Source organism: Rhipicephalus microplus, chromosome X (genome assembly GCF_043290135.1).
Source record: "Rhipicephalus microplus isolate Deutch F79 chromosome X, USDA_Rmic, whole genome shotgun sequence".
Taxonomy (NCBI): Eukaryota; Metazoa; Arthropoda; class Arachnida; order Ixodida; family Ixodidae; genus Rhipicephalus; species Rhipicephalus microplus.
The window spans coordinates 268,911,208-268,928,149 of NC_134710.1; the positions used below are offsets into that span (position 1 = coordinate 268,911,208).

Consider the following 16,942-nt stretch of genomic DNA (forward strand, 5'->3'; position numbering starts at 1 on the left):
TTGCAGCATGCACTTCCAATTGGGCACCAGTTAGACACCATTTGAACCCCACTTAGCCCCCTTTGCCACCCATTGCTCCTAACTGGAACATCCAGTTGGACCCATTAACTATTTTTGACTGGGTTGCGCCAACTGAGCTAGAGGGCGTCAAACAATTTTTTCTTCAAAAGACGTTTTTAGAATGCACTAAATAAAACGATATTTGTAGCAAGCCAACGAAGTGATCTAACAGAAAAAATATAATGACCTATGTATATGAATTCTCTCGGGGCTTTTCCCAAGAGCAATATTGAATAAAGTAGCCAAATTTAACATTTTTTTTTTCGGGTACATGGCAAGCTCAAAGACACAAATATGTGCTGGTGGCCGGTTTGACAGGCTACAAATTGAATATAATTTGGGTACTGAAGATATATAGAAGATAGACTAAAAAAACGCGAATTTCACTTTTTTGAGGAAAAGTTTTGTATTCAGCGTTAAAAAAATCGCCTTGGTGGTCCGACTGAAAATATGCACAATATATCATTTGATAGCCCCAAGTATCATCTAAAGATACGTGAAGTTACTGGACGGTATTATGCTTTAAATTTGAGAAACATTTTTTCTGAACTTATGCGTTTCCACCAGGTTTTCGCCTACGTAACTCAAGCGGCATGATGCACTCGCACGGTAATCTTCAGCAGAAGTTTACTGACCTGGGATGCAGACAGCAAACTTGGTGCTCTTTACAGAGCAATCGAGATGGGAATGAGGTTATCATCCACGTTCCGTACTCCACAAAAGTGCACTATAAACAAGGAATAGGGTCATTGTGGTGACGTCCAAATGGGCCAGGCAGCCTTAGAGATTTAAAGTCAGAAATTATACTTCCCTGGGGAGTTTTGCGAATGCCGAAGCTGTGTTTATACGCTTTATAAAATATTTAATAATATTCAGAACATAAATCTTATAGCATGCTAGTAGCACTGACGCAGTACGTACACTGATAAACGCTATCGCAATTCGAATGTTTTATGTTTTTTTCGGCTTTCGGGAGATAACTCACGTCCCCGAGGCCCAAAGCCTGTCATATGACTACACAAGTGAAAAACAACAAAAAAGACTGCAGTGGTAGCCGAGCCGACAGTCTCGTTTATGTTGTGCGCGTAATACATTATTGTTAGCGCTGTAATTTTTAACGGCTTGATAACTCATCTGGGAGTCATCACTAGCTATAGCGGCGTATCCAAGAAGGGAAGACGAGCTGCGTAACCCCCCCCCCCCCTCCTGACCACAGTCCAGATATTTTTCAGATGTGCATGTGCATACATACGCTAACGCATACAAACAGACGTGCGAACGTACATAAAAGTATGATCGAAATCACCTCCCCACCTCATACATTACCCCCATCCGAAAAATATTTGTTTGCTATGCTACTGGACTCCAAACTCTGGCCACATTCATTGTAGTGCACCTCTGTTGGCAATAGAATGCAGATGATAACCCAATTCCCGTTTCTATTGGTCAGTAGAGGGCACCATGTGTCTGTATCCCAGGTCAGTAGCCTTGGGCTGAATATTGTTCTTGTGAGTACGTCATGCCGCTTGATTTACGTAAACGAAAAGCTGGTGGAAATGCATAATTAAAATATTTCTAAAAAATTAATACCTTCGAGTAACTTCACGTATATTTAGCTGATACACGGGGCTTTTAAAGGAGATATTGTGCATATTTTCAGTCCGACCACCAAGGCGAGTTTTTTGACGCAGAATAAACAGCTTTCCACATAAAGTGAAGTTCGCAGTTTTTTTTTTTCAGTATATCTGCTATATTTTCAGCGTCTAAATTACTTTTAATTTTAGCGTGTCAAACAGGTCACCAGCACATATTTTATGTGTGTCTTTTGAGCTTGGCATGTACCCGGAAAAAATGCCAAAATCGTAAACTTTATTCAATATTGCTCGTGGGAAAAGCCCTCGAGGAATCGATTTACATAAGTCATTATTTTTACTATTTGATCACTTTGTTACCTTGCCGCAAATACCATTTTATTGAGTGCATTCCAAAAACGTCTCTTGAAAAAAAAAATGCTTGATGCCCTTTGGCTTAGTCGGTGCAAAACCACATATATTCTCATAAATAAGATGGAAGATTTTCTGCAACGGCAATAGACCAGCAGGACGAGTTTCACACATGGAGAAACATGTGGAAATTTTTTCAGCCATATATTCGTGATGGCCGGAAAAACGCTGGATGATTTTGCACGCGCCGCACGTCTCGCGCACTTCATGCTTGAGCTCGAGGCGCGAGCAGAAAAAGAACGAGCCCACGCTCCTGGCGAACTGAACGCCGGCAGCCGAATCGACACGGGCACGTCGGCCACCTTTCCGTCTCTAACGTTCCTCGCCACATGTGCATATGTTCAAGCCCGGTACGTCTCAGTTGCATGAACTGATTGTTGCCCACGCGCAATACAAGCCGAAACAAACTTGCGTTTTTAACGCATAGTATATATTCGAATATCTATATAAAACAAAGTTGTACAGAAGACCCCCCCCCCCCCCAACCCACACACACATCACACACACGCGCGCGAAGCTGCTGCTTTGACTTATAGGCATCAGAGACCCCTCACAATTAGCGCTCCGCATGATTGAAAGGTGGAGCGGAGACCATCAGCTTATATATTTGAAGAACAGCTCCTTGGTGTATACGATTCAGCCTATACAATGTCAGACAAAAACGAAAAATAATTTGAAGAATATTGCAACACAGATATAACACCTGCAGCTGAAGCGAATTTCATTATTATTCACAAATGCAGATCTTCAGATTTGTTTGAATACGAAGAATGAATGGGTGGTGGTTAGCGTAGCAGCTCACGGGCGTTTATGGTAAAACACTTGTGACCACTTATCAATTTTCGCTTGAAGTCAACGGTCTAACTAAGCCTACACAACACCATCGCATGGGCATGTTACAGCAACCAACGTTACTAGATAGAATGCAAGCATTTTTATTTACAAATCAACTCCACATCTTTTTTGCTTACGGTGAATATGGCTACAAAATACGAAATCATGTTGACAGAAAAAAAGTAATGAATAGATACATGTATGCAAGTTTTTTTTTTTTTTTCATTTACAACAAACTCTACAACTTTGCCAGCGTGCTTACAGCAGCTTAGCGCGTTTGCGCGCCGACTTGACCTGCACATTCAAGGCACGCTCTCGCTGAAGGAATCTGGAATAGAAATGCATGCGTGTCACCAAAAAAAAAAAAAAAAAAAAAGCTCATTATCCGGTGAAAGCTCCTTATCCGCACGCGGGATGGCCTTATTCCAAAGCGAGCGAAGCGTCGCATCTTTGGAAGCCGAGAAGAAGTGCCTGTCCGTGTTGTTCTTGTTGCTGCTGTAGCCACTAGTACACCCGGGAACGAAGCAGGTCGGCATTGTCGGCCTCAGCCTCACATGCAGAGGCCCACAGCAATGAAATACAGTCGCTGGAAAATCACTAAATGTGCCACTCGAACGGCATCGCTCATTCAGCACTTCTGAAAACGACCGCGCGAACAAGAAACGCCGGAGACCGGGGCACCGAATGCGCCGGCTACTGCGGCGCATAAGCGAAACCGCCTGCGAGCGCCCCGGCAACCGAGCCGGTTGCGACTGCAGCGCCACAGAGAGAAATATCGGTGGCGGTTCCGGGCAGCGCCGGCCAGTTTTACAACTGAAAATAATCTAGTAACGTTGACAGCAACTGCGAAGCTGGTACGCCGTGTCAAATATAAAATACCACCAAATGGCGTTGCAGGTGAGCACAACGCAAGTGGCCCACCCTACCCACGCCTTGTCGTCTGCTGCGATGGCCATCATTCTCAGCACTGCGAGCGTTTCTCGCCGTTGCCAGGGTGGCTAGAAATGGCCTACCGTTGCGCTAGAGGGTTGCTAGTGCTGCTAGCTAACACATCCTCTTTGAGTCGCACAACGTCGTCTGTACTCACTGTTGATTAGCACTGAAAGCTCAGTTTTAAGCATACTTTGAGTGATAAAATCAAATTCGCTCTAAACGTTGTGATGATGATGATACGTGTTAGAAGTAAAGTGTTTATATTAATGCTTTCAATTACAATTTCAAGTTGCTGATAATAATAATAATATTAATAATAAAGTATTCTAAAAGGTACGTTTTATTTTTTGAAACATCTGAAGTTTATTGATCATAGTTTTAGCGACTTGCGATTTTAGCGTCATTGGGCGCGGTGCTCTCATGCGAAAAACATTGTAGCAGAACTTCAGAACAGCGTCGTGTTCTGTGGCGTCGTCCTTGTTACGAACGTTTTGCTGTTTATGCCTACCGGTGTTCATACGTCGGTAGCATAATCTATGAATGATCGATCTGACTGAAGATTAATGATGGACTCTGAACTGGTAGCCTTAACGGGCAATTTGGGGGAACTGAAACAGGAGCTAGACCGAGGTTTCCTCGCGGACAACATGCTTTCTCAAGAGGACTACAATTATAGTAAGTCACACCCACTGTGTTTTTGTTCCCCGAACTTCCTCCGTGGTTTTTTTGAAATAAGCTTTCGGGAGCCGAAACAATTCATCCCATAGCTACAGCCTTTATTTCAACTTCGTGCCAAACGATGAGCCGTTCTAACCGGCGTCTCGTTCGTCACGCCGCCGCTGTTACCCACCACGTTGCTAAGATACGCGCACCTTTCTTGCTGGCGTAGTGGGTTTTGGTTTTTGTGTTTCCCCTTCTGAAAAGCAGCACCACGCTTTTTTGTGAAGGTTTGAACGATAAAACGTGCCCCGCAGACCGGCTTGCCGAGTGACGTCGAATGTGTAGCTCTCCTCTTACTTTCGCTGTCTGCTGCTACTTTCGGCCAGTAAGTGAAAAAAACAGAAAATCGTTCGGCTGGTTAGTGTCTCGCCGAGGTGCAACGATTCTTCCTTTTATCGTCGCGCTTTGATTTCCGAAGGCCGTTCAGCGTGTGCGTGGTCGGCGGCGTGCCGATGCGCACCGAACGTGCAGCTGTCGCTGGTTTTATAGCCCAGAAGAAAAATATGAATACAAAGTAAGCAGAAGGGCGCGTTCTCGCTAGAAATGCTAAAAGTGAGCAGAAGGTGCGTTTCCGTTTCACTAGGCTATTTGTTTCTCTCTTTTTGCGTTTTCTGCCAAGAGGTCGCGGCTGTTTATGCGTGGCTTTCTCTCGAGGGCCGCAGTTTTGTAATCGAACCCATAGAGGAGGCTATGTCGAACCTCTTGCACCTGTGATCGCCGCAGCTGTAGGTTTGCACTTTCACCGCGGCAATTTCTAGCGTCATTGCTGTACACGTTGCATACTTTTCTGCTTCTTAATTTTGTGCTAGCTGTACGATGCTGCAAATTATAATAATTGACCAATAAATGACCGTTGTTTTCATTATGTCGCCTGGTTTTGACTAGCCTGCTGTATTTCGGTAGAACAACCCGGCTCTTGGCCAATCCCCCAGCGTGGGTGTGTGCCACAGAGCCCAGTCTGTTTGTTTGTTTGTATCCTCTAATCCATGGCTCATACCCACTCTGGGGGATTGGCCAAGAGAACATATAGTCTCATATGTACGATAACTGCATTATTGCTTACAACAAAAAAAAAAGGCGGAAGAGTTGTATAGTGAAGACAGTATGTTAAAAAAAGAAAGAAACCAAAGATTTAGATAGTGAGAAAAAAGAATCAACAACAAAGTAGACACTAATAGCTACAACTTGATTTTTGGAGCCGACCAGACAGCTGGTTTTGCCAAACACAATTAATTTGGTATGTCACGGATTTATCCAGAATTGAAAATTACTTTTCGACCCGTTTTTTTTTTTAGTATCTGTTAACGTGGGCTTTATGTTGAAAAACGTTTAGAGTCTTGAATAAAATTACACACCGCTTCGGATGCATCTCTGTGGCAATTTCCCAAAACAGAGGCACCAAAACTTAGAACATTTTCTGTGGTTAAATTTAAACCTAGCTTCGCAAATGGAATATCTAAAAGTCGTTTCCTAATTAATGCATAGTTACGACATGAGCCAAAATAATGTTCAATAGTTTCTGGTTCTTTGCAGAACGGACAAAGGGGGGAAAGTGTCAGACCAGCTCTGTGTAAACAAAAATTTAAGGGGGGGGACACGGCACCGGAATCTGGAGATTATAATTTCAAGTTTTTTTGACGGACTCCACTGGGCTTTTCATGGAAATTTGAGGTGCTGATAATCTGTCCATTGTGTGATATTTTCTAAATTATCTGTAAAAATAGCGAATTTCCTATATCTAACCCCTGATAAGTAGTATTCTAACTCGGGAAGTACTGAAATTACTGGTCCATCGAGTGATGCTCGTGCCAAAGCATCTGCCAATTCATTTAATTGTAATCAGCAGTGACCTGGGACCCACACTAATTTGAAGAGTTTTAAATGCGGCGGTGCTAATGTGTGGAACGCTGCTAGGGCACGAGATCGTTCAGAGGTTGTCAGAGCTGCACACACCGAAAGTGAGTCTGTTAGGATGATTGCACTGGTCTCGGCCGTAGGAATTTTACGAAAAGCTAAAATAATAGCTACTAGCTCGGCTTCAAATATAGGAGTGAAATCTGGAAGCCTTACTGAAAAAGACCAGCCGAGGAAATCAGACGCAATTCCTACGCCTGCCTTTCACATTAGAATAGAGTACGATTAAATCTTCCCCCCACAAGCCAAGTTGCAATCTCTTAGATTTTTGACCACTACATTAAACGATTACTTGGTACATGCAGAAACAAAAAATGTAATAGCTACAGATGCTTCTGTGAACAATGAGCTCAGTCTCTTCTTCTTCTTCTTCTGCTGCAGCTGCTGCTGCTGCTGCTGGGCAGGTAGTATCGCAGAAGTGGGCATGTTGCGCTGTGTCAACCAGCAATCGAGACAGTTGTGTGAATGGTCGTTTTTTTGCGATTTTTCATACCTTCTTTTTTTTTTTGCGTTTTGATCTATGAACAGGCGTGGCGGCAGCTGTAATAAATAGAATAACAAATATCTGCATAGCTAGTATAGTTGGAGGTACAAGTATTCTTCGTGATTGTTGTAATTACAGACAACTATATATCTTAGGTCAAGAAGTACAGCCAGTGTACTCCAGGTGCACTGCAGGTGTAGCTTGGCCAGCACTCACATGCTTCGTTTTACTTTTGGAGCACATGTTGATTGATTGATTGATTGATTTGTGGGGTTTAACGTCCCAAAACCACCATATGATTATGAGAGACGCCGTAGTGGAGGGCTCCGGAAATTTCGACCACCTGGGGTTCTTTAACATGCACCCAAATCTGAGTACACGGGCCTACAACATTTCCGCCTCCATCGGAAATGCAGCCGCCACAGCCGGGATTTGATCCCGCGACCTGCGGGTCAGCAGCTGAGTACCTTAGCCACTAGACCACTGTGGCGGGGCTGGAGCACATGTACATGAATACCTGGGAAATGTCAATGCAGATATCACAGCTGTTCTTATGTTCCACTTGGAAAGTAATTGATTGATATGTGGGGTTTAACGTCCCAAAACTACCATATGATTATGAGAGACGCCGTAGTGGAGGGCTCCGGAAATTTCGACCACCTGGGGTTCTTTAACGTGCACCCAAATCTGAGCACACGGGCCTACACCATTTCCGCCTTCATCAGAAATGCAGCCGCCGCAGCCGGGAATCCACATGGAAAGTAAAGTAATATCAATCAAGAAAGGGACAGGCATGATAATCTCTCTAGTAATATTCACTGCTACCGTATAAGACATGTTGAAGTTGGGAAGGAGACTAGAACCAAGAATCAACAGCAGATGCCTCGGCTACATATGGTTTGCAAAAGGTTGACCTTTTAGGTTAGGTCATTTCCATAATGACTTGAAACATGAATCGGGAGCTCAGCTGACATAATTTAAAAGCAGGGCTGAAGTACTAAGAGCCTGACAAAAAAGTCGAACTTTTTTTATGATAGGCAGTCAGCACCTGGAATCTGTTCAAGAAGAGTGTAGGACTTGGTCTGCTGGTACATTGTGCTTAAGATTTAGTGACAGCAAGAGAACACCAGAGGACACAGAAGAGAATACATGTGAATTAATAGAATCAAAGGTGAACATTTTGCAGAAGTTTGTCTAGTTGGGACAGAAACTGGAGAAATGAGAAAACTCCAACCAAAAGTTATTTTAGGAAAACTTGTTTCAAAGCCGGACCGGTTTCGAAACGTCGGGTTCTCTTAAAATAATTATTGGTGGCAGTTTTGTCATTTCTCCAAAATTATTGAAGCAGAAAAAAACTTTGTTTCAAGGATTATTGCATTTGTACTCCCTCTATTGCTCTTGCCGATAAGGGAAAGTACCTCAGGCTTGCACCATTTTGATTTTCTGTGTGGTATTGCTGTTTTCTAAACATAGCTGTTGTGGTTCTCGCTGACACTATAAATACCTTTTTGAAAAGAAATAAACTGTTGAAGTTAGCATTTTGTTCTCTTTTCTGTCCCCTCTGCTGTGCAAAAGAACATTTGTCCAAACAATGTTTGAAGACCCTGATTGCAAGGAGAAAATGTAAAGAATGAAAATTTGTTAGAGCACATATACATATTGGAATTACAGGATTAATGGCAGTTATTGTTGAAAAAAAAAAGATCATTATATTGTACTAATTCTATCAGATGTAGCACAAAGCAAGGCTTCAGTGAAACAGTGCCTGTTGCACAAAGGTGACGACGATGGCTTATTTGTAGACCTGTGCAAGTCCACAATAAGTATGTGACAGTTACATTGTGGATTGGTTCATTGCAAAATAAGCACGATGTACCATATGTGGTACTTATGTGCCCTAAGGGTGGTTAAGGTAAGCACAACCCCAACACGAAGCCTCCGCAACGTAACCTCCTTTCGGCGGGTTAAACCACCAATGTAGTTTGCTGACTGAACTGTAGTGGCATAATTCATCAACAGTGTTCAACTCCTGTTCTATACTGTCAGTGGAGTAAGTCCTTGTATGTTATAGCTGCCAACAAAGAACAGTTTGCACTGTACATGATTCACTTAGTAAAGTAACTAGGAATGCTTGCTGTACAGTATTTATGGAGCAAAAGGTATCAAGTCGAATAGAGTGAAATCGAGTAACGTAATATTTCAAGAGAATGAACCTTGAAGGTGTGTTAAAGAATATTGGGAAAACTAAGACTGACTGCCTGGAAATTTTTAGCATTGAGATACAATAAGACGGTAGCCCACTTTGAACAATAACTTGCAAGGCATCTACATGAAAGAAATGTGCCGCCATTTACCTTTAGAACAAGCTAAACTTCTTTGAATTAAACCTTTCCTTGTGAAATGTCCTGAAAATACGTTTCATGTTATAAATTATCACTGCAGGGGCCTGAGGGCATCTTCTGAAGACATATAGTACCTTGATTATTTCTTGTTTCAGTCCATTTACTAGTTGAGTATTGATGGATTCAGTTTTGTTTGGTTTAATACCGCTGCAGGTACTGCGGTGGACGGCTTTCTAGAGCGAAACATTTTTTAGCCTGAACACTGCCTTTATTCAGAAAGACAATAGCTCATAGGGCTTGCGTAGGATTCTACTCAGCACCTGTTATTACAGTAGCCTTTATTGAGCATATTGTCGCGAGAGGAAACGATAGGCAGGAACTCGAAGTAGAGGACTGTTTACTGAGCCACAGCTGCCATTCACTTCTTCGCTCTCGTCTTCTGCCACCAACACAGCGTGGCATTGCCCTCTCCCCAATGAAAAAAAAAAGAAGAAGAAGCATCGAATGAATGCCATGGCTCCGAAAAACAACGAAAGGTAGTAAGAAATGTCTGTGTTCATTGAAAAGAAAAAGGACGAGATGAAAAATAAAAAGGCAAAAGTAATGTGCAATTGTCTTGAAGGATATTGCCACATCACAAAGTTCTTGTCTTGCAGTCAACGAGAATAGTACGGCTTCATCCTGGAGACGTGAACCACATCCGAGGAGCGGGGTCTGCGAGAACGGTGTGACGTGTCTGCTGGGACAACTTCGTAGTTCACTTCGCCGAGGCGATGAAGAACTCGGTAGGGTCCGAAGTACCGACATAACAATTTTTCTGAGCGTCCAAGTTGACGTATAGGAGTCCAAACCCAGACTAGGTCACCGGGTTCGTATATTACTGCTCTGTGGTGGGTGCTGTACCGGCGAGCATCTTGATTTTGCTGCGATAAAATGCGAAAGCGCGCCAGCTGCCGGGCGTCTTCGGCACGCTGAACAAATACATCTGCGTCCAGGGTGATCGTGTCCGGCAGAGTTGGTTGCAGCATGGTGTCAAGCATTGTGGTGACGTCGCGGCCGCAAACCAGACGAAAAGGAGCAATGCCGGTGGTTTCCTGCAAAGCCGTATTGTAGGCAAATGTTATATACGGGAGGATTTCATCCCAATTCTTCTGATCCTTGGTGACATACATCGAAAGCATATCTGCAATCGTTTTGTTAATTTCGATGGAGGCGGAAATGTTGTAGGCCCGTGTACTCAGATTCGGGTGCACGTTAAAGAACCCCAGGTGGTCAAAATTTCCGCAGCCCTCCACTACGGCGTCTCTCATAATCAAATGGTGGTTTTGGGACGTTAAACCCCACAAATCAATCGTTTTGTTAAGACGTTCGGTTAACCCGTTAGTCTGTGGGTGGTACGCAGTTGCTGTTCGGTGCGTCGTGCCACTCAGCAACAGGATCGGTCGGAGCAACTGTGCCATAAAAGCAGTACCACGATCTGTGATGACGACAGCGGGAGCACCGTGGCGGAGAACGATGTTCTTGATGAAGAAGTCAGCCACCTCGGAAGCAGTTGCTCGCTGGGCGGCTTGTGTTTCGCAGTATCTGGTCAAGTAATCGGTGGCAACCACAATCCAGCGGTTACCAGCCGTGGACTTCGGAAATGGGCCGAGTAAATCCATCCCGACCTTTTCAAAAGGTTCGTGAGGGGGTCGCAAAAGCTGAAGCAGACCGGCTGGTTTCGTCGTTGGAGTTTTGCAGCGCTGACAGGCTGTGCATGTCTTGACGTACTGCCGGACGGTTTTCGTAAGTTTCTGCCAGTAGTATTTGTCCTTGATCCGCGCCAGAGTACGCGCGAAGCCAAGATGCCCTGACGATGGCTCGTCGTGACTAGCACGCAAAACATCATCGCGGAGAGCAGCAGGAACGACGAGGAGGTAAAGAGTTTTCGTTGAATGAAAGTTGCGCTTGTAGAGGATGCCTTGGCGTAAACAGAAAGATGACAAATCACGCGTGAACTGATGTGGGGGTTGTGGGCGACATCCCTCAAGGTATTCGATCAGTGGTTGCAATTCTAAGTCTTCGCGTTGCTGCTCAGCCACGTTTAATGATGCGAGAATAGCAAGGCAGCTGAAGTCTTCATCATTGCCTTCTTCAGCGACCTCGACGGGTGCGCGGGAAAGAAAGTCAGCGTCGGTGTGTTTCTGGCCAGACTTGTAAACCATCGTTATATCAAACTCTTGTAACCGAAGGCTCCATCTTGCGAGACGGCCCGAAAGATCTTTCAGATTCGCTAGCCAGCAGAGAGAGTGGTGGTCACTTACGATTCGGAAGGGGTGTCCGTACAAGTAGGGCCTGAATTTCGTTATGGCCCATACAACCGCCAGACATTCTTTCTCAGTCGTCGAGCAGTTCTTCTCCGCAGATGACAACGTGCGGCTAGCGTAGGCGATGACGCGTTCCACGCCATCTTGATATTGCACGAGAATAGCTCTGAGGCCAAGGTTGCTCGCGTCAGTGCGGACTTCTGTGTTTGCTTCGGTGTCGAAGTGACCTAGGATCCGTGGGGTTTGTAGGCGTTGTTGAAGGTCGCGGAAAGCGCTGGATTGTTTGGGACCCCAGACGAAGGCGACGTCATCCTTGACGAGTTGTTGTAGAGGGTCGGCGATTTTCGAAAAGTTTGGCACGAAGCGGCGGTAATAAGCACAAAGTCCCAGAAAGCGGCGTACATCATGCTTTGTTTTCGGTATCTGGAACAAAGCAACTGCCATAGCCTTGTCAGGATCGGGGCGAACACCGGTGCTGCTGACAATGTGGCCAAGAAATTTCAGTTCCTCATCCAAAATGACACTTTTCCGGTTTCAGAGAGAGGCCGGCAGTGCGAATAGCCAGAAGAATCGCCTCAAGCCGCTCAATGTGCTGTTCGAAAGTCGTAGAAAAAACGACTACGTCGTCTAAATACACTAAACAAGAGTACCACTTCAAGCCACATAAAACTGTGTCCATCATTCGTTGGAACGTGGCTGGAGCGCAGCACAGGCCAAAAGGGAGAACTTTAAATTCATAGAGACCGTCCGGTGTAATGAACGCTGTTTTTTCTCGGTCCCGTTCATCTACTTCAATCTGCCAATATCCGCTACGGAGATCCATGGAAGAGAAGTAACGGGCGTGTCGCAGGCGATCCAAGGAGTCATCAATACGAGGAAGAGGATATACGTCTTTTTTCGTTATCTTGTTCAGTTTGCGGTAGTCGACGCAGAATCGTAATGAACCATCTTTCTTTTTAACCAGAACAACTGGTGACACCCAAGGACTAGTCGATGGTTGAATTACATCATCGTCGAGCATTTGTTTCACCTGGTGACGGATAGCATCTTGCTCCTTCTGCGACACGCGGTAAGCATGTTGGCGCACGGGTTGCACGTTGGTCTCAGTGATAATTCTGTGCTTCATTAGAGGAGTCTGTCGGACTTTCGAAGTAGTGGCAAAGCAGTCACTAAAGGATGAGAGGAGACTGAGGAGCTTTGCCCTCTTAGGTTCTTCTAGCTGGCGATTGACGTTGAGGCGACTAGTCACGTCAGTATCGCTGCTGTTCTCAGTCGAGATCGTCGTAATCAAAGGGAAAGCGTCCAAATCATCCACTGCCTCTAAGTAAGCTATGGTTGTGCGTTTCGCAAAATGCCTGTGTTCGCCACCGAAGTTCGTAACTAAAACCGTAGTCTGGCCATTTTGGAGTTGAACGACACTTCGAGCAATGGCCACTTCCCGATCAAGCAATAACGTCAGGTTACTTTCGGCGATGCCCGTAATCGACTGCTCCTGTGGACACTCAACAAGCACGAAGATACTACTGTGAGGTGGCAACGTGACGCAATCATCGACTACGCGTAAGGCCACGCCACGATGTTTGTTCTCGAGGTCGGAATCTGGAGAAACACAGTTAACAAAACTGATGAACAAATCGCGCAGATTAATTATCGCTCCATACTCTTGCAGAAAATCCATGCCCAAAATGACCGGCCGAGAACAATTGGGCAGTACAAGGAATGATGCTACAAAAGCCGACGCACAAATCTCAAGCCTGGCGGTGCACCTTCCTATAGGGGATACGAGGTGTCCTTCAGCGATGATTAGTTGAAGGCCGTCCCACGTTGTCAGCACCTTGTGTAGACGGGTGGCCAATGAAGCACTCATCACCAAGTAATCAGCTCCCGTGTCGACAAGCGCAGTCACCGGATAACAGTCGACGGAAACGGTAATGGCAGCGGACGTTCTGTTGGCGGTTTCACAAACAGGCTTTAACGGCACGTCGTAAGGCAGCGGCGGAGGGTATTTGTCGGTTCGCGTGACAGCAGCCTCACCTCCGGAGGTCGCCGTTTTCAGTTTCCCCGGCGTGCACTTGCGCCACTGACACCAGAGGACCCAAAGGTGGGTCGGGCGCGGTGCGTTGATGTGGACGGACGGGGTGATGGTGACCGTGACTGTCGTCGCGGCGGGACAGGAGCGCGATGACTACCTTCCAAGTAATCCGCAATTTCTTGTGGGCGTTCACCATAGCGTGGGCAACGTGCATCTGGGTGGAATCCGCGTAGGCCTATTCGTCGGTAGTAACAGTCGCGGTACATGTGTCCAACTTCACCACAATGGTAGCACAAAGGACGATTGTCAGGTGCACGCCAGATGGTGGACTTCCGCGGGCCAGGACGAAAATCGGCCTGAGAAGGCAGGCGATGGGCTGGACTTGGAAAGCGTCTGGGAGTCCCAGCTGGTGGATGAGCAAAATGTGCCGTCGACGGCGTAGAGACGCGTAGGGCATCCGCGTAGGAAAGCATGGGAGCTTCGACTTGCGATGGTGATGAGGAGTGAACGAACTGCCTGATTTCGTTACGAACGACGTCCGTAAGAGCAGCACTACTGCCAGGAGACGCTGCATGAAATTTCCGAAGTTCTTCGCGTACAACTCTTCGCGTATATCTTAACAGGCTGAGTGCATTGAAGAGACTACTGTTTTTAAAAATTTTTGGTACTTTGATGTCTTGGTCTGTCTTGACTGCTCATTGAAATGCTTTGAGTTATTGGGCTCTGGTTTTTAAAAAATGTACTGAACTGCCTCGCTCCACTTCAACTTACCTCTGAATGGCTTGTTGGGAGAAGCATATTATTCATGAACATCAATTTCACTTTGTGTCCCACAAGCTGGTCAGCTTGCATCAGCTGGTCAGTGAAATAAATACCAGTGGAGCATTCTTAGCTTTATTCTAAAGCTAATGAGGCTCTACTGGTATTTTATTGTTTCATTCTAAACTAATTAAAATGAAGTTTACACTATCCATGTAAGTATGAAAAAATTTCACAACATATCCACGGAGTGAATGATGATGAGTGGGGTGAAGTGTCCGCCAGTCCGACCGCCTGTTCGTCCGTCCGCTCCTATCACACTAGAGCACGCATCGGAGAGATGCTTGTCCCAACTCATCATCATTCACTTCGTGGATATGCTGTGAATTTCTTATTTTAAGAAAACCACTGACGCCATCTAGTGATCACATTTCCAAGGACATCTACACAATGCCATATAATCAGCAATTCTGAAAACTAATTAGAAGTGGCTACTACAACATACAACTACGAGGGAATGACCCACTCCCTAAGGAGCTTCGCCCCTAAAACAGCAAAGCTGAGTGATCTCAGTATCTTAATGTGGCTTTTTGGCTTATGCTTGGTCTTTCTTTGGCGTAGCCAAAGTAGAGTTGAACCACAGCCTGTCACAGGCTGTATAAAAATGTCCGAGCTCCAGTACTAGATTTAACCTGCGAAGCTGACTGTGGCAACTCGGGCAGAAGCGCGGGCCTTTTGTCTCTTATACTCGTCTCACATGGTGTGCAAACTCGGCATGGCAGTTGCGTGAACTGTCTCTATCGGTGGGTGCGGCTGATAAGCAATGGTAGAGAGGTTTTTATTCAGTCACCCGACATTTCACCTCGATCTTTATAAGTGAAGCTCTTAAAATAGGAGTTCTACCAGTGTCTAATGAATGCAAGCTTCAGGCTGGGAGCTACGTGTCTTTACGAGGCTGACTGTCCAAGTGGTGTCCTAGCGTCAGTTGCAGGCCTGTTAAGACAGGCACAACTGAGAGAAGACATGTCTTAAATTTTCAAGAAGATTGTGCAGGAAGCCACATAGGTCCGATAGGCACATGCCTATGCAATATAGTGCACAAATTTATAACAGTGTGAAAAAGACATCGTCAAATGCTTTTTTGTCTTGCCAAGAGTACAAGTGCAATGCATTTATTAAGGTACAAGTCTCCTAGGTAGAAAACATTGAGAGTCAACTTGGCCTGATTGTAGATGCAGAATCAATTGCTTCGGCAGGTTGTATTAGCAAGCACTCTCAAATAAACAATGAAAATTTCTTTGCATTAACTGAAAGAATCTTAGTGTCACAAGTTTCTTTCTTGTTATATAAATTATTAATGCTTATATATACACTTGACTTTCTTTAAACAAAACCCGAAGGGACCAAGAAAGTGTGTCTCGTTTAACCCTCTATTGCATGGCATCCCATATTTTTACCATTTACCATTTTTTTTCTGCAAATGTGGGCTGTTTACTTGAAAATGTGATACCACTGGAGTAATTCTCGTAGTTATGCACTTTTATGGTGGGCAAGTGATTCCTTATTTCTTGAATGATGAGCAAAACAAGGGCAAGTGCATTTTGAGATGCGACGTGCAACTCGGTGAGGGAAACACAGGAAATTGGTATTTTTTTTTTCTATGAACGTTTTCACCTCGCATATAAAAATTATTTTGGCATGCTTTATAATCTCATATATTCAAGCCCATTATTAGTTCTCTGAATTTCCTCTGCAACTACACCAGAGAACCTGATATCGGTGTGTGCAAAATTTGGCACAGTATTTGGCACAGCTTCAGCGTGCCAAGAAAACAACTGTCAAAAGCTTTAGATAGAATAGACAATCGCCAATTGTCGGAAGAAAGGGTATTAGGACACTGGCCGAGACCGTCCTCTGCACGCAAGGCATTGAGAGCGTTGTTGCGCTTTCTGCGGGCAAGTGGTCTTAGAGACAGACTGTAAACAGCGTCGTGGATCGTCTGATGACCTTCTCTCCTTTTTTTTTTTTACGTCTCTTTTCTCTCATTCTTTATCCCCCTTACCCCCTTCCCCAGTACAGGGTAGCCAGCCGGTATGAGAACTGGCTAACCTCCCTGTCCTTCCTCATTTATTCCTCCTCCTCCTCCTTGGCACAGTATGAACTTGAAAGACAAAATTGGTATCGTGGTGCCATCTGTCCAGTTAAATGCAAAACAAATATAAGTAATGCACAGCCTTCGAGCTTTGATTATTCAACTTTCTCCGAACCTGGGGATGAGCACCGCAAACTAGCATGTGCCAAGCTGCAGATAGTAGGAAGTTGCGCAGGAAGGAATATAGGTGTTATGTGGTAAAGGTGTAGCATGGCAGCGCAACGAATGCGTCTATGTCATCACAGGTCACTCTTTCAAAGATGGGATTTTGTCACTCGGTATGGTGCAGGCTAATCGTCTACCGAACTCCTACTGAAAAGCGAAAAGGTACTAAAATGTGAAGGACGTGGTGCTTCAGAGCAACTCACAACCACGGTAGGTGATATGGAGTTACCATGTGTGC

The 16,942-nt window shown here is 45.0% G+C and overlaps 1 protein-coding gene across 2 annotated transcripts in view; it reads left to right on the forward strand.

Annotated features, from left to right (window-relative positions):
* The first annotated feature begins 4,259 nt into the window (after positions 1 to 4,259).
* Atf6 (bZIP_ATF6 domain-containing protein ATf6) overlaps positions 4,260 to 16,942 on the forward strand; it is a 74,010-nt gene continuing 61,327 nt past the window's right edge. For both annotated transcript variants that reach the window (XM_037414045.2, XM_037414046.2), the window contains exon 1: positions 4,260 to 4,505. In XM_037414045.2, the coding sequence (XP_037269942.2) occupies positions 4,394 to 4,505 (112 nt within the window). In that variant the 5' untranslated portion in view covers positions 4,260 to 4,393. The remainder of the gene's footprint in view (positions 4,506 to 16,942) is intronic.